We start from the raw sequence: 23,907 nt of genomic DNA on the forward strand, positions 1-23,907 counted from the left end.
CGAGGAATAGCCGACTTTTCCCCTAAATATACGACGAATAGCCGACTTTTCCCCTAAATATCCGACGAATAGCCGACTTGTCCCCTAAATATCCGACGAATTTCCGACTTCTATCTTAAATATCCGCTACATTTACTACTTTTCCACTACATACACACTAATGCATTTACCGCAACCGCCTCCTGTGTTCGCTTTCATTCCCACAACACAGCACACGAATAATGTAAAGTACGTAAAATATGGTATAATTTCCAAATTTTTATTGAAAACAAAAAGTTCTTCAATGTACAAAGTAATGAGCAGTTGGCAGAGTATCAATGCTCCTTATGTAATTGCCATTGTCACCGACCAGGCATTTCACGTATTCATTCTTTCCAGCAGGCCTGTTGGACTATGGAGAGTCAAACAATTCTTGTGAATTCTAAAATGTGATGAAGAAAAAGGTTACTAAATCTAGAAAACTTGTTTTGCACAACAAGGTACTTGAAGCTGAACTTACGGTTATATCCTTGAACACGGAAGATTGTACCTATAGATAATGCAAAAACAGTAATCACTTTGAAGCCGTACATACGTGTTCTTGGTTCCGTCGATGACGCTTCTGGACTTTGTCTCTCATGTCGTGGAAATAACTTTGCGTAGCCATGTCATATAGTTTCGCAAGGTCTTTCTCATTGACAGATGACGACAGGAAACGATTAGTCAGTGCACCTGAAGTTTAAAAACCTTATTTATCTTACTTCGTACGCAGCCGTAAAACCTGCACTTCTGAATCGCTCGTTTTGATGAAGTACCCAGTAACGTGAAATTAATGGCGACTTCCGGTTTCATGGTGTAGGACAGAATATATCGCATAGAGGTTTTAGGATCATCATCCATTAGACGTGTCAACATGGCCATCTGTAATAGGAATGAAGGATAAAAATCATGTTGTGTGCTTACAAATCTGTCTCTCACGTCTTTTTACTCTAGACAAGCGTCCAAAGTTCCCAGTTCCTCTTCAGATGACAAAGGGAACTGTTGGCTGAATAGTCCACAGTCAAATTGACGCGGATCTTGGCAGTCACTGAACCTTGAGAGCAGCAGCTTTATATTTGTACTAATTTCACTCAAGCTTGCTGACATTTTAGGACTATAGTCCTAAGCTCCATATATATTCACCATTATTTCCATTGTAAAGCACGATGACTGCTATCAAATACTTTAAAAAACGATATGTGGATAAATATATCTATTTATGGGAAATAACATCACAGTTTATAAGGAGATCAACAACAGACAAATGCTCGTTACATATTTTTATTGTAGGTTCAATGCCCTACTGTCATTTACGAAGGTCTTCAAAAGAAGATATAGGTAATAGCTTATTATCTAAGCATATGTCCTCACTAGTAAGTGCATATGATATCGAACAGGTCCTCACGAATATTGCTTCATTAGTTCCAACGCGTCACATGCACGTCAGTAAGTCAGTACACTATAAGGAAAAGAGGTGAAACTATAATTTATGAACGACCTTTGAGCGAAGCTGAGTAAATTAAGATAATTAGAATGTGCTTGTCACAATAATTGACGGTAATGGAGGAGTGAAAATGAAATGAAGTGATATCAGAAACAATGGTAAATAAAACCATGAGAATATGAAACATAAGTAAATAGTGAAGGGGATATTTCCAAACACGAAATTTAAAATAAAAATAATAGTAACGATAATATTAGTTCAAGGCCAATGTCATGATAACGATAGGATGTAATTCTTTTGTATTCACAGTCCTGGCTTCAACTCATTGTTTGTAAGAGCTTCTGCTGATTTGAGGAGTTGAATGCGAATAAATCTAGGTAGCTTTGGACGAATTGTGTAAACAACCTAAAAATCAACCTGTGGATCGGTAGATTGATTAGGGTCGATCAGGTGTTCAAGAATGTAACTAACTGCTTCTCTCACCCTTGTAGAACCACATTGAGACATGTTCTCGTTTTTGAACTGAAAGCAAGCGCTGACAACGGTTTATGTACCTTGCTCTACAAGAGCAGGTAAACTGGTAAATGCACATGAAGGCGAACAGATGGGGAAGCTTATCTTTTACCGATTCAGAGAACAGGTTCCTAATAGTGAACGTTACTCTCAGTTTTGCTGCAAAGAACTTCCTTTTTATCGCTGCCGTTAGCCGATTTTTAATTACAAGCTCCTTACAATTCATTGAAGCACGTCAATCTACTCCGGATGACCGCGGCTTTGACCATAAACGAAGATTGATGTGTAACGGGATTGTACAAGGTTTGCATAAGGACCGGAAAGCCTGGTGGGTGGAGCATGCTACAGAGCCAGAAACAGCAGCTGCATTTGGTAATTTCCGGAAGCTCTTTCAATTCATCCGAGTCACCAACAGTGAGAAGTCTGGTGTGAGTGGAACAATCTGTGAAGATTATGGGATGCTAATCACCAACATCTATCAACGTCTTCGATGATAGGCAGAGTTTTTCGAGGATTAGTCCAACTGGTCTGCTGCCCCGACAACATCGATCAGACTGTCTTATCCTGCATGACATGTGACAACTGACCCACCTAACAAGACAAAAGTCCACAAGGAGCTTCAAATCTTGAAGTGCCACGAATCACCAGACTCAAATGACTTACTTCCGGCTCCTTTAAGAGATGGTGGCGACCTTCCGGTCAAGGAACTGACTGAGTTTTTTTCACAAAGGTCTGGCAGTTACCGAGTGTTCCAACACCATGGAATGAGTCAATAGTTGTCCCTATCTTTAAAAAGAATTCACGTCGTTTCTGCAACAACCATCGGGGGATAAGTCTAGTTCCAATCACGTCCAAGCTATTGGCTTCCATCATACTTCGTAGTTTGTTCAAAACCCGAGAAAGATTACCTCTCGAGGAGCAGGCTGATTTTCGCACTTAATCAGTTGGCAATCATGATCTAGGTATAGCATATGTTTTGCACTCTCTGGGTGCAAAGTGCTTTTACAAAACTGGCAAGACCATGCGCTTGCACTCACTCTTGTTAGTAAGCAGATAGAAGAATTATTATTATATCTTCAAACCCTCATTGTTATTGTGTGGCGCATGTGCATTTGGTGCATCTTTGAACCAATGTTATTGTATTCAAATAAATAAAATATTCACCTAATTAAAACTATCGTTTAAACTTCAGAAGAATGGTTTCTTCATACTTATCAGAGAAGCGGTGGCTCAGTAGTAATAGTGTTTGACTTCCAGCCACTAAGTAGTCTGTACGAACTCTGCTACTATCTATTTCGGTTCGGGTAACTGCGTCCTATCACTACTAACCCTCACATTTACAGTTTAGCTTCAAGCAAAGTACACAAATCTGTACCTGATAAATGAATTGATAATAATCTATCATACTTATAAATTTTTCTTGTTGACTTGAATATCTTCCTCATTTTATATGGAGTTTCTGTGTTGTACTACTTGCAAGTGTAATGATTTGAACCCAGTTATTTATGTGTCTAAGTATTTCTTATTAAGCTATTTACGTGGAGAATAGGTTTGAGACATTAGAAGTATTTGTTTAAAAATTTTAAATTAGGTTTCCAGTTTTTCGAATGTATTTTTATCTCGTAGTATTTCGTAATATATTTACAAATATTTTCTTTTTGAGATTGCATACCTATTCTATTTTTTATATCTATATAAATTTTAGGCTCGAGAACGTCCAGATGATATATTTGACCTATCTTCGTGTGAACTTAAAATGGTAATATATATACTTTATATTTGATAGGATTACAATTAATATTTAGATTCCTGATGGAACTTTTTCGCTTGTTAAAGTTTTACTAAAAACGAAATTATATTTGCAACAAAATTCTTTACAAAAACTTGATTCCGGTGGTAAACTAACATGCCTTCAAAATATTGTATTGCTTGATATAAGTTCAAATGAATTTCAACAATTACCTGATAGTCTTTATGAGTTAAAATGTTTACAGGTAATATTTTGGTCATATTGTTTCTGGTAAAATTAATAGCCTAAAATTATATATTTAGGTTTTAAATGCTTCAAAAAATCTGTTATCAAAATTACCTTCTACCATAACGTCTCTTTCTCAACTTTTATTTCTTAACGTTGAAGGTAAATTGAAGTATAAAGATTTTCACAATAATTTTACACTATACTATTTTCTCCCAATGTTGTGCACACATATCCTTAGGGTGATATTCTTATATGTATATGAGGTTTATATTTTCCCGTTGTTGATATTCGAGGTTACATCTAACCACTCTCTCTTGGTATATGCGTTCCTTGAGTAGATGCCTCGAAATTTTCTATGACTACAAGTTCATTGTAAGTGTTTTCGATAATGAATAGCATTGAGCGGTGGTCTCATCCTATTTGATACTGCATCTCAGCACTTTTGTTTACATAGATACAAAACCAAGTACTTGTCGCTTCAAAAGTTAACCCACTATCAATTTAGCAACGGCCACTGCAACTTTTAACTTATATAGTGGATATAACGTTGTTTATTATTAGCAAAGATGGATAATGGCTAATAGTGGAATCCAGGACGCGCGCCACTTCGTCCTATCTGAGACTCGTCAGCTGGATGTGTCTGCATCTCAGAGTTGATGTTCACTCTGGGACTCAAACCCAGTACATTTCGCTTCAAATGCCATCGGGTTATTCACTCGGCCACTGAGTCCTGATAGCCACTTGTTTGTGCAATGGGGTAAAGTTTAAATTCATAGGACGAAACACGCGGCCTGGGTTCTACTGCTAGCCACTATCCATCTTTGCTTACCACGCTTGTGAATTAAGGCTATATCGAGGCAATACTCACAGTATGCACATATGTCAATTCGAGACTGACCAGTTGCAGTTCTAAACATCAATGGGAAGATTCAAACAAACAATTCTGAATGAAGTTGTTTATTATTGTTCCCTTCTTTCTCGTTAAGTAAGGTTATAAACGAATATTTCAAGCTAATTGAATATTGTTCTACTCACTTAAGGAAATATCCAATACTCAATGATGAATTGTAGATTTGTAAGGAGTATGTTGACACTTCATTTGTCAAAGCAAAATTTCACTCAATATTCCTTGTACTTAAAAATATTTCAGTTGTTTTAAATTAAATACCGATTGTTTTATGGTCAAAAATCGGTTGAACCGCGTTAAAACGATAATATTCGGGCAAACCAATCAAATTTAAGATGAGATCTATTGGAGTGTATACAAAATTCAAAACCCAGTGAAAGATAACATATATCTTACTGAGAAGCAAGTAAAATTCCGTATACTCAGTTTCTCAAATACTTGAAACGGTTAAAAGTATCTTTTATGCGACTATATACTGAATGTGAAATGGAGCGTACGCTGAATGACAAGAAACAAATACTCCTAATGCAGACAGTCTGGACGTAATTAAGATGATTCAAAGCATAGTGAAGGGTGTTCTAGGGGTAAAAAAATTATTTAACACTCCAAACGCTAAATCTAATCCTCGTCTCTAACTCTCAATCTCAACATTGCTAACCCCAACTTCTAACAATAACATTCCTATTAGTAACTCATGACTCCTGCCTGGACTCCTATTTTTTAATCCTAACAGATTTTCGTTGATTTATCATATTAAAGTTGTTTATCCCATTGCAATTTTATTACTGTTCATCACAAATTGATCCAAAAATAAACACTTCTGGTTGCATAATAAACCGCTCAAGATCTCAGTTATAACATAGTTTACTTAGAAATCTTTTTCTCTCAAGATAAAAGAAACAAAAATATGTTGACATTTTATCAAAAAATTTATTTTAATTGTTCTACAGATAATCGTCTTACTGAATTACCATCAGAGTTTGGAAAATTACAACAAATTACTAAACTTTATTTAAAAAATAATCCTTTATCATCTTTACCTAAACAATTATGCTATTTGAAAGAATTAAAAGAATTAACTCTTTCCTGCGATCATATACAATATCCTACTTCAGGTGGGTGTAATCTCATTAAATTTCAGTGTTGTTCATTTGCCGAATACAAATTTTGAATCAAACTGCTTGTTTAAACGGCTAGTTTGATACTAGCCAGTTAGTCAGAACACTGAAGTAATTGGAGCAACAGGTTGTTGTTAATCTATTATGGACCAGTCACATAGTTCCATTTTCATTTACTGTTATGCGCACTTGGTAATTTCCTATTTATCTTAGTGTGTGAATAGGAAATTACACCATATTGTTGTATGAGTTCATTCATATAAGAAAACAGCCATACAGTAGGGATTTCATTTGTTTGCCAATTTCGTCTTTTGATTAGACACTGGATTGGAATTAGTTGGAGGACTGACTAATAAGCGTTACGGTCTCGGTATTTATTTATTCATCATTGATACATTGGTAAAATAGGTCATCTGACCTACATCCTCAGAGCGAACTAATCAATAATTTGACTAGACAGTACTAATGTTTCCATAATAAAGACCCGAACATAAGGACTCCATTACAGCTTAGGAACATGTTTTTTCGTTTGGAAGAGATAACAGTAAAACAATCTAGAAAAATTCCGTATTGAATAATTAAATGCCAGAGGTGCTTGAGCGAACAATCGTTTTCAGTAAATTCATTATCTGTCTATACAGTTAGAAATCCATAATCTCTGTGCTACAATAATCGAAATATTGCATATATAAATAAATAGACAGTGTTACATGTCATACTAGTGAACTTTTACATTGATTACCACCCAAATGCGTTCAAAATATGTCATTTGAAAAGTCATTTAATAGAAGAGGTAGGAAAATTTTTTTCTTTTCCTTTTTCTTCTTCTTATTGATTATTATTATTATTACTATTATTACAGAGCATTAAGTTAGCATCTAACGGTTTACACTTGACATGGTTGGACTTTACTATTCACGGCTTCTCACTAAGACACCAGGAATCACCTCTCAAACTTAGCCACTAGTGAGCACATGATTATTATTACTATAAGGGGTTTGTGAAGATTTTCGAATTTTATAATTTACATCATGGATCGATCTTACCCATTACAAACCAGAAGACCCTGGATAACTTTTTAGTCTTGGTGTAAAACTTCTCACCAGTGCACACTTATGACCCCAACCACTGGAGATCGAACCCAGAGTCTTCAAGTCTTGCAAGGTGTGCTTAACCTTAGATCGACCTCTAAGTTAGCATCCAACAGTTTACTTGTCGAATTTCGATCAATCCATGATATTGCACAGTTGCGCTTTTAAGTATTGTTGGAATTTTATTATTATAATACAGAATGTCAAGGGTTATGTATTTCCAATTGAATATATATTCTTTTTATATTGATTATTCTTTTCTAGATATATGTAAGCTGGGACTGGAAGCGATAATGGATTATTTATCTAAAGGTATATTTTCCTAAGAGTACTAATTTATTTTTCTCCACTTTTCTATGTCATATTTTCATACTTCGTATTCATAGGTATATTTTTGTCTTATATATTGATCAATTCTCCCCTTTTTTGATAGTTCACAAATTCTGTTCGTTATATAACTTTACAGACTGACTTGTGATTGGCAAGTATTAAGAATTCAGTGGAAATGATTATATCGTTTCAAATCAATCCACCTACAGTATAGGAGTGATATTCAAATGTTTGCTAGAGACAGTAATTTACTCTTTAAATAACGCATTTAAAACGTGGCCACTAAGAGTGCTAGACATACGTAACTTAAAAATATTTCTTGATGGATATTTTCAAACTGTAATGGAAGTGTAATGGAAGTAAGCTAAGCTGATGGGAAATTGTAGTGAATTTCAGTTACCTAATACACATTCGCATACTCAATCGGCTTGGAGTCGTACATTTTTTTATGATGGTTAGTGAAACTAACTGAACTCTGAAATTGATGTTTTACATTTCGAATCTACACACGAAGGGTTGGAATTTATATGTTTGCACTAATAAACCAACGCTGATATTAGTTATGGAGTTATAAGTTGAGACTGTTAATATCGATTGCCTCTTAAATGGTTATGAATGGGAAAGGCTTCCTAATCATCGTCTACTTTGATATGGTATATCAAATAAAGTAAAAGGAGGTTAAAAAAGTCTCATATAAAATTGACTACACTGAGCATGAGAACTAATTCATATGGTATTTGACCTTTGTTTTGAGTGGTGCATGAAATCAAAAACTCAATGAATTATGTCTGGTTGAAAATCAAAGTAAGATGTCTGTCGTTTTAAGTGTAGTGAAAGAGAACACAAGTGGGTACAATTGAATGTATTTGAACACAAAACTACAGAACATCTTAGTAAAATCTGCAAACCATACACTAAAGATTTAATTTGCAAAATGTCAACCAATTGTCTCGAAATTGACTGTTCCTTTTGTATATATCAGTTAGTCGTGTCAGACTTCATTTTTCCTGCATTCCCACACCAATTGCTTTCTGTTCCCGTTCCTTCCTCCTTGACCTTCTGCTGTCATACATTCTATTCCTGACTAACGTTATATACTACTTGTGTCGATATAAGTAGCACACCATATAGGTAATGCGATTTGGAAATACTAAGTGTCATCATTACTTACAGCTTTTGTTGCCTGAGTTTGCTTATATGTTTGAATATTTCTATTTACATTTTATTACTGTGGAGGTCTTTATTTTTCTGCTTATGATCTTCTACTCTTTTCTAATGTAAATTTCGTGGTAGATAGAATCACTATGGAATTATGACGTTGTAAACGACACACAAAAAGTCAAGGCTTAGAGGTCCAATACAATTATTGAGTCGTTGATTTATTTACTGGAGATAATTATTACACCCTGTCTAAACTCTTTCCAAAAGTGTAATTTACTCAGTTTGAACGGTTTGAGGGAGATGAGTTAGGCAAAAAATGTATTCCAAGGAGAAGTCGGAAAAATACAATTGTGTATCGAAAAATGACATGATCGGCTTCTTGTACATTTTTGGATTCATTCATCAGTGCTGATTAGTAAAAAAAAAGAACCCATCAGTATGCTTAAATTATGTTTGTATTGAGCATTCTAAATAAATTGTCAAGAATCTATTTTCTTAAAAGTTGTCTTTTATCTATGTAACTAAACTGATCTGCATCAAATAGTTAAACTGTTCAAACTATTACCTAAGCAAACTAAGAAGCTATGCCAAAACAACACATGAAATAAACTTACAGTATTTAATACATCTTAATCTGTTTCATACTATTTATTTATTTAAACACATAAATATTGGTACAAGGAAGCGCCAGATATATATACCCCGCACAAATCTCATTTGATTTGTGTGAGGGCTCTGATACTGCCCAGGTGCCCAAACCAAAGCAGGTGGTTTTCTTAGGGGGCCACACCCGGAACCTTTGACTTAAAGGTCTGATTCACAAGGCAGTGAAGCATCGTGAGGAGATGCAGTCCGATGGTAGCCAGTGACCAATAATTGGTTCATACGCCATTTGTTTCCTCAGGATACTGGAGCCCATGTGCACCATTGATTTGGAATCAGAGTTTTCCAACTCCTCTAGGTGGACTCGCCGTGTCCACCAACCCGGTTGAAACTCCGGGTATTCGCTTTTCGTCCTCTCAATTTCGTAAACAACAGTAATGCCACGAGAAGGTAGTGAGTAGGACTTCTTTGGCAGAGGCTATATATGCGTGGTCATGTGAGAGCATTTGGAGAGGGAGAGTAGACTCTCCCCACTCTCGGTCGTACCAGGGCATTTGGTTGATGATTACTATCAGGAGTGTACAGTTATTAATATGTTTGTCAATCATGAATGTATTACTTTCTTGGTCTAATTACTTCGTAAAGATATCTTTTTTATTATAATTAAAATAATGAAGAATTTTTTCGTTTAATTGTAAGTTTTTTGTATTATTAACCTTTTTCTTTTTCTCAGAAGAAGGAATGAAATGCTGTAATGTTGTTGCAAATCATACAAATGTGGTTAGCAATTACACCTCCACAAATAAGAATAACACTTCTAATGAAATGAATGAACGAAAAATGCAAAGTTATTCCAATAATGTAAGCTCATTGAAATATATTTCAGTAAAGTTTAATCCAGTTGTTAAGATCAACTTTCTCTATGCTAGTAACAGTGATAAATTTTTTTTGGGTGTAACTACATACATCACCTGTTATATTTTGGTAGTCATTCAAAATAATTTCTATTTGGACGGGTTGATAATTAATTAGTTGATCAGTAAATTTTTGAATATCGGCAATACAACAGTATAGGTTAGGCATCTTCCAATACTGGCTGCTCGCACAAAAGCGAATATCAAAAAGGAAACTTGATGTTGTAATATTGACGTAAACGTCATTCCAATCATATAACTTCTTTTAAATACAGTTCTAAATGTGTAAATTCAAATTTTGTGCTATACCATGCAAACAGTTTAGTATCCATCTAATTCTTCAGTCTTCTATAACTATTTTATTACGTGCTTTTACCTTATTATAGTTCTATTTTTCATCCTGTGTTCTTAGTCGCTGCAACGAACTGCTACATTTTCAGTTCATTTGGACTAATCCTTTTTTGTAGAGCATTAATGAATTCCTATATGCTTGAATGTGCAGCGCTAATGAATTGACTTAAAGAATCTATATGACCCGTCCGTCACATTCTTCCTTTTAGAAAGATTTTCCATAGCGGAACTGAGAATTTTACACTGCAAATTCTGGAAAATTCGATCACTTCGTTCTTCCCGTAGACTTTTAAATTCAAATATCTTCAAAATAATTTGTTAATACTTTGATTTCTTCATTCGCTACGTCGTTTGGTAAATCCATTAAGCTGTCTAATACTGTTACGAAATCTGCGACATGCACAAAAGCTAATGTTGCCGACTGACAGATTTGCAAGACAAAAGTTTTATTTATCGTATATTGTTGTCAAAGGTTTGCCTATTGCTGTAGTTCCCGCCATATACATTGGCTCAGATTTAAATAAGCAACAGTGTACTATATTTTGATACCTCCGTCAAATTGCTGATATGACAAATTTCGCTATATACACTATAGTTTTATTAAATCAATCATTTGCGTTAATTAACCTGTTTATTTTAATAGTTGAATTCATGAGTCGATCTAAGCTAGATCACCATTGAAAGCCTGCAAGCACTGGACGACCATTTCGTCCTAGTATGGGACTCCTCAGCAGTGCGCATCCACGATCCCGTATGCGGGATTTGAGTCCAGGATCTTCAGTCTTTCACGCGAATGCTTAACCTCTAGACCATTGAGCCGGCATCCAACGGTATTAATATCTAACTTTAATCAACCCATGATCTTACACAAACCTTCGTTCATTGTCTGTGGTGGATAACTGTTTCCACCTGACACGGATTGGACTACACTGACCACAGTTTCTCACTAGAACTAAAAAATCCAGGTTTTCAATGATGGTCTTGCTTAGATCGATTCATGAATTTAACTATTAAAATTACTGCAATCTCCACAAACCTCCATTCCGATAATAAACTGTTTTATGTCAATTCATCGGTCTATTTTTAATTTTCTCTAGACATCAACACCATCATCATCATCATTAACTAATTATACTCAAAAACGAAAAGAAGAAAATCTTTTAGCCTTAGAATTAGAACGTCAATCATTGGAAAGTCGTTGGACCGAACAAGAATTCAGTGCTAAATTGAATCAAAATAAACAAATACTTGTACAATTAGCAGAAGTAAGTAGTATTTATGGTTGATTAAGATGGTCTATCATACTCAATATTTACATATTCTCATGTATGCAGTAATTAAATTCCAAAATTTGATTTCATAGAGGTTTACTGTGTTGATTATCTTTTACTGATACATTCAGTAGCGTGTTGATTGTTTCATTACGGGAAGTAATACAACAATACATCAGTGTATTTCTTGTCATCCATAAAAATAAGAACGAAAATTCAGGGAAAATAAAATACAAATATGTTTAGGTTAATAATGGTGACTCGGATTTGCACTGGTCTACGTCATCACATAAAATAATGGTTGGAAATGAATTAGTCGGACACACTGGCAACTTTACTTATACTGAACGTTTCATCAACCCCAGCTGCTTAGTGTCTAGCTGAAACTTTTCACAGATTTAAGAGTCTCTCATGGCTAATAATATAGACGAGATGTCCATCTACCTATTAAAGGCCGAGCATACTGTATAACAGTTCACTATGTATTACTATATGGCTGAGAAACATGGCTTCTGAAAGTTGAAGGCAAGGGTAGAGCTCAGGATTTCAGTCATGTATCTTCGAGCCATTTGTCGCTTATGTTGAAATCGTCGTCTGATCGATGCTGAAGTTAAACGTAAAGTAATCAGGAGTGATGATAAATCCGTTGATATGGTATGAATTGACTGGGATGGTTCTGACATTTATTACGTATGTTCATTTACTGTCTCCCTGGACGCGCGACGTTTGCTGGTGTAGAAGCATGTTGGTAAAAAGCTATGGGTGATCAAGTCAAGACCTAAATTCATTCCATCAAATCACTGACTGTGTATCTAAGTCAATGTTTGTAGGTGCAGACTACCTGATTGTGATTTTGACATTTATCGTGACCAATGGTTGGTAACGCTGGGTGATGTGGCTTAAAATCTGTTACACTGACGCAAAAGCATTCTATCTCTTCCCTTAAATCTTTAACTTCAAAATTTCCCTATACTCTCTATTCTTATTCATTGATTTTTCAAGAATCATTTTTTCTTATGCGTGATTTTTTTTTAAAATATCACCGACACCGGTACAATCACAATCTTAATCATTCGACCCCACTATGTTGACGACTTTGACCTGTGCATATATGTGCCTGGTTTTACGTTATTTTCGACTCACTATCTGACTACATCACTAATACTAACTGCTAACTTATTGTTGTGATGACTTCATTTAGACATATTAAAATTCTTTATAAATCTCAGGTCAACAGTGAGATACTTCAATAGATCGGTTCTGCGTTTTCATTTGATAACTTAAGCTTCATCGACCATTATCCTCTTCTGTAAATGTTTATTGAATATTCCATTGTATATATACAGTGAAGTAATTTAACGGCATATTTAGTTCAATAAATAAACGTTTATACGTTAACTGCCTGTTAAAAATATATTTGTGTACTTTTTTTAAAATCTTCTCTTGTTGAAAGGAAGAAGCACGTGTTTGTGCTGAATTATCTGCTATACAAGATAAACGAAAACAACAACGTTGTGCATTAATTTCTAATGTTACACTAGCTGAACAAAATGCTGCTGATATAATCAAACAAATATTGGCAATTAATAAATCAGCAAAGTTAATAGAGAAGATGGAAGATGTGTTCAATGCACATCAGTTTAGTTCTACTGATTATACATCTTTGTCACAATCGAAACGAAACGAAATCCTAGGTTTGTTTTTGTCTTTTTTTCTCCTATTCTATGTTAGCTCTCTTTTTAAATAGTTTTTGGTGATTGTGTGTGTGTATGTGATAAGTCTTCTAACTGAACTCTTGCATCAGTTTCCTAAGCTCTTTTAATAACCTCAACTAAATATAAATGACAACTTGAATACAAGAGGAAAGGTGCGAAGTGTGGAAAGAACGTTTTACTCCAAAGTCAGTCCATGTACAGAAAATCAAAGGTATTTATGGTATTTCAAATGGTTTTGGACTTATAGAAGCTTCTGGACCTATACTAAACATAGTATCATGATAGGTAATCATCCAAGCAGAAGTGTGACACATGACTCTTCACTTTCTAGATGTTTCTGAGAGACTTCCACTCAACGGCGATTGGGAAAAAAGGCTTCCCAGAGGGTCCCTCTGAACTTTTTCGAGAAATACTTTGTATCTCCCCAACAGGGTGTAAAATAAATGTCCACCTTGCTCTTATAATTTCTCAGTATTTCCTTTTAAACTGTATAATAGCTTTTTCATTATTAGACTGGAGGAGGGTGGATATCTTAAATTTGTTTGATAAATATTTATCTAGTTCGTTAGATTGTGAATATTACTTTTAGCTATCTGTTAGATAGATCAGTTCCTAGCTATATAACTTACATAGTCAGTGTGAAAATTTTCCGAGTATGTCGATTGATTTGTTTTTTAGCTAATCGATACTGGGATATGAGTTAAGATGTTGGAAGCTTCTTTAAATAAACCTCTTTACGTTCAGTTTCACTTTCTATCGAAATATACGTTCTTCTTGTCTTATTATAAAACTCAAAATTAACATTAAAGGTAGTAGGTTGTGTCCGTCACAGATTGATCTCAGTCAGGGCATTGATATAAATCATGGAATACAATAATATTATTATTTCGTACTCCCCAATGATTTGATTCGAAATTTATTTCTGAAGTTTAATTGGGAATATTACAACAAGTGAAGTTTAGACATATCAAGAGTTGAGCAGTTGTTACCGATGGTATTGAATGATCATAACACTATATGGCAAATCGATTCTATTTGAAATTGCACCATCAGAAGCCAACCCACTGGTTCTAACAGCGTTGACTGCCAAACCTTTAGGTCCTGTGTTCGACCCCTAGCATTCTGCTGAGGAGTCTAATACTAGGACGAAACTGCTGTGTAGTGTTTCTTAGTTTTTCGTGATACCCAAACTGGAATCGATTTGTGACAAACTCAAAAAAGTCCTTCAACTATACCAATAAACAAAGTGGACCAAAAGAAATAGTTATGAAATTATTTTAACGGATTTGATGGATAAATTTCTAACTTGGGAACTGTTGAAAATCCTAAGAAATACACTAAACAATTGTTTAATTCTATTTCTGCGAATATTCACTACATAATATAGTCATATTGTAGTGAACAAAACACGACTGGGGACAATGGAATGTATTTAAGCAAAAGTTACAGACTATCTCACTAAATTCTGATAACCATACAATCAACAGTTAATTTGCAAATTATCAATCAATTGTCTCAATCTTAACTGTTCCTTCTGTAAATATCAGTTCATCTTCTCTAATTCCATTGTTCATGCATTTCCCACCAATTGCGCATCATTTCGGTTCTTTCCTTGTCGGTCTTCTGCCAAAATACATTCTATGTCTAACCATCACCATATACTACTTATATGGATATAAGTAGACCAAACTACAATATATCATGACAGACATGCCACTACATTTTAGCATGTTATCATATTCTTTATTATGTTTTAACAGACTCTGAATATCATAGAATAATGATCATTAATTTTAAATAGTAATAGTATATCACTGAAAACGATACAGTAAAGTAATCCATTATCTTGTCAAACAGCTGAAATGATCTTTAACTGTAAGTTGTTTACATACATACAGGTTTATGTATGGCAGCTTTTATCGACACTGTTTGTGAGGTAGCCTTTGATAATACTTTGTTGGTCAGAAGGGGTTTTGTGAAGAATTTAGTATTTTCATAGTTGAAATCATGAGTCAATTGAAGCTGGACCACCATGGAAAACCTAGAAGCACTGGACGGCCGTTTCGTCCTATTATGGGACTCCTCAGCAATGCACATCCACGATTAGTTGGTCAATTCGTGGTAGATCCGATGGAAAAAAACCTGTGATATTCTAAATGAATGTGAAGTGTTTTCAGCCACCTGTTTCAACACTTGTTACAGTACTTTGGTAAACAGTCATTTTTATTTTATTGCTTATCATCAAGTTATAGTCATGGGAAAAAACTGTAATGTTGGTTGTCTAAATGTAATCAAATTATTGGTTGTATTAGTAAAAAAAATGGTTGCTAGTTTAACTTGTCATATTTAGATATCTTAGTTAATAGGTAATTCTTAGGTTCTGTTTGATAATCATCATCATTATTGGTGTTATAATTGTTTTTGTTAATAAACGACCCAGCTACTCCTAGTGCTTAGTATTCTTATACAATGACACTCGACAAGACCCCTAAAAATCAGAACACATTGAACAGGAACGAAATTGTATTCAAAATAACAAGGGTAGGTGTACAACAATCAATCGTTAGGAAAAACGTTCATATATTTATTGTATATGTATAAAGAAGCTTCTAGATGTTTTCTCCAATAATTTGCCAGAGCTGATTGGTTTAGAATTAGCCAATCAGCGTGCACCATCACGATCATGCATATAACATGCCTTAATCCGATTTATTATTTCCCGCTAACAATTTGTATTTTTAATCAGTTAGATAGGAAACTGTGAATGATGCTTTGTTTGTGTTAACAAAATTTTATTTAAACAGCTTCAATGCAAGAAATGTTGTTAGTTACAGATAACGCTTATGCAATTCATACAATGAACTTGAATTCAATTAAACTTCATAGTCTTTCAAATAATCAAGATTTTACTAGTGAATATGTTCAACAAATTTTAGCAAATAAACGTGCTGATCATACAAAATTAACCTTTAATCTTATGCTAGAGGTAAGTGAAATGATAGTTTAACTTTTCTTTTTTCTTATATACAAAAGGGAGTTTTTGTTAAGTTTCTCATTCAATTAGACTAGTTAATTTCATTCAAAATACTTATTTTTGCATGATTAATATGGCAGGACAGTAATTAAGGCTAATAGTTAGACATTGATTTCATTGAAGATGGAATAGCCACTGTTGTTTTCATATCCTCTAATCGTTTATTTTTTAGGTGACTTCTAAATATGGTTATTCGATACTTTGTTTACAAGCCTATTATTCTGTAAGAAGTAAAAACTTATCCTACTGCAAAGGTTCCTTGTATTTTGATATCAGTTCAATTGGGAGCAGCATTACATTAATAATTCGGCTTCATGAACAGCTATCTCTCAGCCACATTATTTCATTATATTATGGTCTATCGATTGAAATTCTTTTCTTTCATTTTAACAATCGAAATTTTCATAGTTGAAATCATGAGTCAATTGAAGCTAGACCACCAGGGAAAACCTGGAACCACTGGATGGCCGTTTCGTCCTATTATGGGACTCCTCAGCAGTGCGCATCGATTGACTCACGCTTCCAACTATGAAAATACTAAATCTCCACAAAAAACCCTTCTGATAATAATAATCATATGCTAACTAGTGACTGACTTCAAGAGGTAAATCCTGGAGTTCTAGTGAGAAGCAGTGACCAATGGAGTTCAAACTACGTCTGTTGTGAGATAGGAACTCACTGAAGACAATTGGCGAACAGTTGCTCAACTTCGTGGGTTGGTTGAAGTTAGACATTAACACCATCGTATGCCGTCTCAGTGGTTTATCGGTTAAGGTCTTCGGCTCGAGACTGGTAGGTCCTGGGTTCGAATCTCCCGAGAGCGGGTTCGTGGATGTGCACTGCTGAGGAATGAGTCCCACAATAGGACGAAACGGCCGTCCAGTGCTTCCAGGTTTTTCATGGTGGTCTAGCTTCAATTGACTCATGATTTCAACTATGAAAATACTAAATCTCCACAAAAAACCCTTCTGATAATAATTGAAATTTTGTTCATCGAATCAGAATTCATCGCATTAGTAGACTTCATAGCTTTATCTTTGATCCATGAAAAGATGGAGATTATTTATTCATTTAAATTATAACAGAGAGAGAGAGAGAAAGAGAAAGCTCATAGTTTGTATTTAGTACGAGGAGCTTGTTATTCCTGTATGTCTATAAACCGAACTTATTATAGGATAAGGATACTGTAGAGGTAATTAAAAATTCCTACTCCGAAGTTGTATAATTCATTTCAATGAATAAAGTGTATTATTTTGTTGGTTGTAATATTTATGCTTACCTGACCACTACACTATCTACCTTAATTTATTATGTTAGCCAGAAGAGAACTAGCCTTGACAAAACATGCTAGTAGTCGCTAGGTCAAATTTGAAGCTATGAGCAACATTATGTCTCTGAAATCAGGTAATGTATATTTAATAATAATAATAATAATAAGGAACGTTAAGCTCCATCCCCCACATACATACACACTTTTCGCTTTTTACCCATCTGTGAACCAATTCGACCAGTTTCCATTGTAGAAGATTGAATTCCAAATGATCCATACCGTAATAACTATGATTTATATTAAATATGAGTTCTTTTTCTTTAAAAATACTTCTCATAAAGGAAAGTGTTCAAAAAGAAGCTTTTGCTCAGTTACAACGCCAAAAGGATAGTCAAGCCGTAAGATTACAAAAAGAGATATGCTTAATAGAAGAAGAACTTTGCCGGCTTACCTTAGCTGAAAGGTCACGTATTAATCAACGTACTGAGGTTAATCAACGTGTTCTTGATGAGTGTAGATCTGAACTACTACAATTATTAACTCAATTATTAGATGAACAACAAGATCGTCAAAAGGAATTACGAAAACGTTTGGTAAGTCTTGTTGTATTAATGTTATTCTGTTGATCTTAGTAATAGGTTTTGTTAAGTATTTCCTTGTCTTATCCAGATACCCTTATAGCTTAGTATTTTTTGAACACTGTACCTCTCTTGACTTAGTCCTCGAGATCCGAACACGGTTTGGTCAGGTACATGATTATACTCCAAATGAACCAATTTAAATGAGAATGAATCACAATGAGGAAAACCTCAGCATATTTATAATTTTACTTTTGAAGATTCGTGAACCTTTTCCAGTTATCCAACAGCGCCGTTTGGCTAATAATGGGCCAATCAACGTGCCCTAACATAATTCGGTATAAGACATGCTATAGCCCAATTTATGTCCTAATATATATATATATATATAACTTTTACCATCCCAAATCAGTTTATGATTTTAGTAATATAAATAAGTCAATATGATTTACTGAAGAGACATGATGAGGTCACAAATTATTTGATTGTTTCACACAAGTTAGATTCACGTATAGTTCAAATATATTGAGTAAGTGGAGAATCCATCAGACCATTTTCCCTACTATACTCTAATCTCTCCTATTTATTGTGTTTTCGTTCACATTACCTATTAATGATTGTCTGTTGTTATCGGTTGCCATGCAGTCATTTCTCTGACATAACTAATTTGTCCTTAATTTCTTCAGCAAAATACTGGTTTTCTTAATAAACAAACCGAGTTTTCTACAAGAGGGAAGCTATTTTACTCAAAATAGATTTTACTATTTGAATTACACTGATGGGAGTGCTTTACTAGATATATAGTGGTTTTCTATAGTGAAATATACTTTCATATGTATGAGTGTAAAGTAGCTACTAAGTTATACATTAGTACATTCGAAGAGAACATTGCTGACTTCTGTAAATGACAAATTTATCATCATATCTAAGGTAAAATACTAATTTATCTAACGTACAGTTCATTTCACTGTATTCTGTGATTCCTCATAAACTTATGTTTCATGATCCAGTTTAACTAATTATCCATTGTAATTTCGTTAATTTGGTGACACGTGATATCGTTGAACTGCAATTGTACGTTATCTCTACATATTCAAAGAATATATATATATATATATCTGTTTATATTATTTCATCTTTTATAGAAATAACTTAACTCTTATTATATGGAAACTAATTTCTAAGAAACTCCGTCTATAGCTCTTCTAGAGTTACTGCCGGTCCCAAGACCGGGTGAAGGAGGAGGGTCGGGCATGGGGTTAGCGACCCCATCCCCTAGAAAAACTAACTTGCTAAAAAAAAACGCTAACCAGAAAAAATAATTCAAACCATTTAAACTCAGCCCTGGGAGTTGAAGGAAGAATTATGACGCCTCATGATGAAAGCCGAGATTCTTGGGAAGTCACGAGGCCGATGCCCCTTCTAACACCCAAAGCAACACTCTTTATAGGTACATGGAACGTCCGGACAATGTGGGAGACAGGGAAGACCAGTCAAATAGCAAAGGAAATGAGGAGATACAAATTGGCAGTATTCGGAATCAGCGAAACCCATTAGACACAAGCTAAAACAGCAAAGGCTAGATACGGGAGAGATGTTGTTGTACTCTGGTCACGAAGAGGAAAATGCTCCACACACTCAGGGAGATGCTCTAATGCTGTCTGGAAGAGCACGAAATGCACTTGTAGGATGGGAATCTCATGTATCCAGAATTATCAAAGCATCATTCAAAGCAAAGAAGGAGAGGATCACAATGAATGTTATCCAATGTTATGCACCCACCAATTATAGCAACGACGACGATAAAGATCAGTTCTACTCAAGGCTGCAATCAATCATAGCAAAGTGCTCACGAAAGGACCTCACCATCCTAATGGGCGACCTAAATGCTAAAGTCGTAGTGGACAACACAGGATATGAAGATATAATTGGACGACATGGACTGGGAGAGAGGAATGAAAATGGGGAGAGATTCACAAATCTCTGTGCATTCAACAAATTGGTTATAGGCGGCACAATATTTCCACACAAACGCATACACAAAGCTACATGGATCTCACCAGACCACACCACAGAGAACCAGATAGATCATATTTGTATCAATCAACAATTCCGAAGGACAATGGAAGATGTGAGAACCAGGAGAGGAGCTGACCTAGCTTCAGATCACCACCTGGTTGTGGCCAAGATGAAACTGAGGCTAGAAAAAACACTAGACAACTGGGGGAACAGCATTACAAAGGTTCAATACAACCTTCCTTCTAGATACTAAAAACTCAACGAATTCAAGATAACTCTCAACAAAAGGTTTCAAGCCCTACAGGATCTACTGAAAGAACAAGAAACTACAATGGAGGAAAACTGCAAAGTGATAAAAAAAAACATTAACTTCAACGTGTCAGGAAGTACTGAGCCTCAAGAAGCATCATCATAGGGAATGAATCTCTATGGGAACCCTGGACAAGATTCAAGAAAGGAAGAACAAGAAACTAGGAATTAACAACAGCCGAACACGAGCAGAGAAAGTCAAAGCACAAGCAGACTACGCAGAAGCAAACAGGAAAGTGAAGAAAAGTATTAAAGCCGACAAGCAAAAGTATTTGAAATAGCCAGTAACGACGGCGGAAAAAGCTGCAAGAGAAGGGAATATGAGACAACTGTATGGCATGACAAAGAAACTGACTGGGGAATGTAGTAAATCAGAGAGACCGCTCAAGGATAAGGAAGGCAAGATAATCACTAAGATTCAAGAACAGAGGAAAAGATGGGCAGAATTCTTCAAGGAACTGCTGAATAGACCAGCTCCATTGAATCCACCGGACATCGAAGCAGCACACACAGACCTTCCTATAGATGTCACTCCACCAACGATCGAATAAGTCAAGATGGCCATCAAACAAAACAAGAGTGGGAAGGCAGCAGAACCTGACAATATACCAGCTGAAGCACTGAAGTCAGACATAAAAGCAGCTGCAAAGGTGCTCCACCTTTTATTCAGGAAGATTTGGAAGGAAGAACAACTGCCGACGGACAGACTGAAAAGAAGGATACCTCATCAATGTACCAAAGAAACGAGATCTGAGCAAATGTAAGAATTACAGAGGCATCACTTTGTTGTCAGTACCAGGAAAAGTTTTCAACAAAGTGTTGCTGAACCGGATGAAAGATGCAGTAGACGCTCGACTTCGAGATCGACAAACTGGATTCCGTAAGAATCGGTCGTGTACAGATCAAACTGCGACATTACAGATCATCGTCGAACAATCAGTTGAGTGGAACTCGTCACTATACATCAACTTCATTGACTATGAGAAGGCGTTTGACCGCGTGGACCGGAGAACATTATGGAAACTTCTTCGTCAATATGGAGTTCCTGAGAAGATTGTCAACATTATCCAGAACTCATACGACGAACTACAATGCAAAGTTGTTCATGGAGGACAACCGACAGATGCATTTCCAGTAATGACCGCAGTCAGATAAGGCTGTCTACTCTCCCCATTCCTCTTTCTTCTGGTGATTGACTGGATTATGAAGACTTCGACATCTGAGGGTAAGCACGGAATACAATGGACTTCTTAGATTCAATTAGACGGTTTGGACTTCTCAGATGACCTGACTCTTCTATCCCTTACATACGAACAAATGCATACGAAGACAACTAGTGTGGCAGCAGCCTGTGCATCAATAGGCCTCAACATACACAAAGGAAAAAGCAAGATTCTCAAATACAATACAGAGAACACCGACCCAGTCACACTTAGTGGATAAACTCTGGAAGATGTGGAAACATTCACGTACCTGGGAAGCATCATTGACGAACAAGGACAATCTAATGCAGACGTAGAGGCGAGGATTGGGAAAGCAATGGCCGCATTCTTGCAATCGAAGAACATATGAAACTCAAAACAGCTGTCAACTAACTCTAAAGTGAGAATCTTCAATACGAACGTCAAGACAGTTCTACTGTACGGAGCTGACACGTGGAGAACTAATACACCCATCGTCAAGAAGGTACAAGTATTTATAAACAGTTGTCTACGCAAGCTTTTCAATGTCCGTTGGCCGGATATCATCAGCAACAGTTTTTTTTGGGAGAGGACAAACCAGCTTCCAGCTGAAGAGGAAATGAGGGAAAGACGTTGAAAGTGGATAGGACATACACTGAGAAAATCACCAAACTGCATCACGAGGCAAGTCCTAACTTGGAATGGTGAAGGGAAGCGGAAAAGGGGAGTGCCAAAGAACACATTACGCTGAGAAATCGAAGCAGATATCAAAAGGATAATTGTTAACTGGAAAGGATTGCCCGGGAGAGGATTGGATGGAGAGTGCTGGTGTGCGGCCTATGCTCCTCGACGAGGGGTAACAGGAGTAAGTAAGTAATTTATAAGAACCCAGACATACAACAGAGTATATGTTTATTTACGGTTTTTCTTGTAGCTTTTTAGTCAGTTCAGTATTTCTGAGATGTTAGTTGGTTAGAGGTAGTCGGCCAAAAACTCTTTGTAAATCGAGTTTTGTGCTAGTTGACATATATCAACATGGTATACCCATAATCTTGAGAAAACTGATGTTATATATGGGATTTAAACCCATACCATCCAACTCTGCAGTCTGAGACGTTACCGTTGAGCTCTTAGGAACACGACTGAACTCCTGTAGGAATCAAACAAATATGATATCGTACACTATACTAAGTGATCGACCAATCATCGTACATCAATTATGCACACTTTTACTTAAATACATCTTTATATTAAAGGAAGAAATCGAACAACAAAAGAAAGACAACCAATTGGACTTTTGGTTAGTTCAATATCAACGTGTATTGAATTCAAAACCTGTCGAATTACTTGATAAGGTCAGTTTCATAATAATAATAAACTAGCTAACTTTTATAACTGCTAATTATTGTTACACGACTTACTACTTCTTACTTATGGTTTATTAGTTTCGTACTGTTTTCTTCATTCTATACCACCTATATATGATATGATTGTTTGTAAAGTATGATTTCAGATTTGGTTTGAGTTGTGGTCTGATAATCCATGTATATAAGCTTTAAGTGTTTGAGTTATACACTACTACCTCTGCATTACGACTTGTTTTCTATTATGGGACCGAAGGCCGAGTTAGAAGAAGTACATACATTTAGAAGTATCGATAGAAGTTGGGATTATTTTCGGCCTCAAACTCAAAATTCACAAATATTTAAAATATCGAAGCGGTAATTTCATTTCGAAACAAATTAAATCTATTGTATATCAATAGATTTACAGTTTTGTTTGGTAACAAATCCACAGAAGGGGTTTTGTGGAGATTTCAGTATTTTCATAATTGAAATCATACGTCAATTGAAGCTAGACCACCATGAAAAACCTGGAAGCACTGGATGGCCGTTTCGTACTATTATGGGACTGGTAGATCCTGGGTTCGAATCTCGCGAGGCGGGATCGTGGATGCTCACTGCTGAGGAGTCCCATAATAGGACGAAATGGCCGTATAGTGCTTCCAGGTTTTCCATGGTGGTCTAGCTTCAATTGACTCATGATTTCAACTATGAAGATAACAAATCCACACTTTAAAACTGTATATTAATGCATAAATA

General features: G+C 35.5%; 1 protein-coding gene across 1 annotated transcript in view; it reads left to right on the forward strand.

Annotated features, from left to right (window-relative positions):
* Positions 1-1,184: 1,184 nt before the first annotated feature.
* Smp_133620 (putative leucine-rich repeat-containing protein) overlaps positions 1,185-23,907 on the forward strand; it is a gene marked incomplete at both ends in the record, with an annotated part of 28,627 nt that continues 5,904 nt past the window's right edge. The window contains 12 exons of the mRNA XM_018796336.1: positions 1,185-1,304; positions 3,681-3,734; positions 3,781-3,969; positions 4,028-4,112; positions 5,811-5,975; positions 7,334-7,381; positions 9,897-10,024; positions 11,526-11,693; positions 13,153-13,393; positions 16,219-16,400; positions 18,060-18,311; positions 23,062-23,160. Coding sequence (XP_018650559.1) covers positions 1,185-1,304; positions 3,681-3,734; positions 3,781-3,969; positions 4,028-4,112; positions 5,811-5,975; positions 7,334-7,381; positions 9,897-10,024; positions 11,526-11,693; positions 13,153-13,393; positions 16,219-16,400; positions 18,060-18,311; positions 23,062-23,160 — 1,731 coding nt within the window. The remainder of the gene's footprint in view (positions 1,305-3,680; positions 3,735-3,780; positions 3,970-4,027; positions 4,113-5,810; positions 5,976-7,333; positions 7,382-9,896; positions 10,025-11,525; positions 11,694-13,152; positions 13,394-16,218; positions 16,401-18,059; positions 18,312-23,061; positions 23,161-23,907) is intronic.

Source organism: Schistosoma mansoni, chromosome 2, assembly GCF_000237925.1.
Source record: "Schistosoma mansoni strain Puerto Rico chromosome 2, complete genome".
NCBI lineage: Eukaryota > Metazoa > Platyhelminthes > Trematoda > Strigeidida > Schistosomatidae > Schistosoma > Schistosoma mansoni.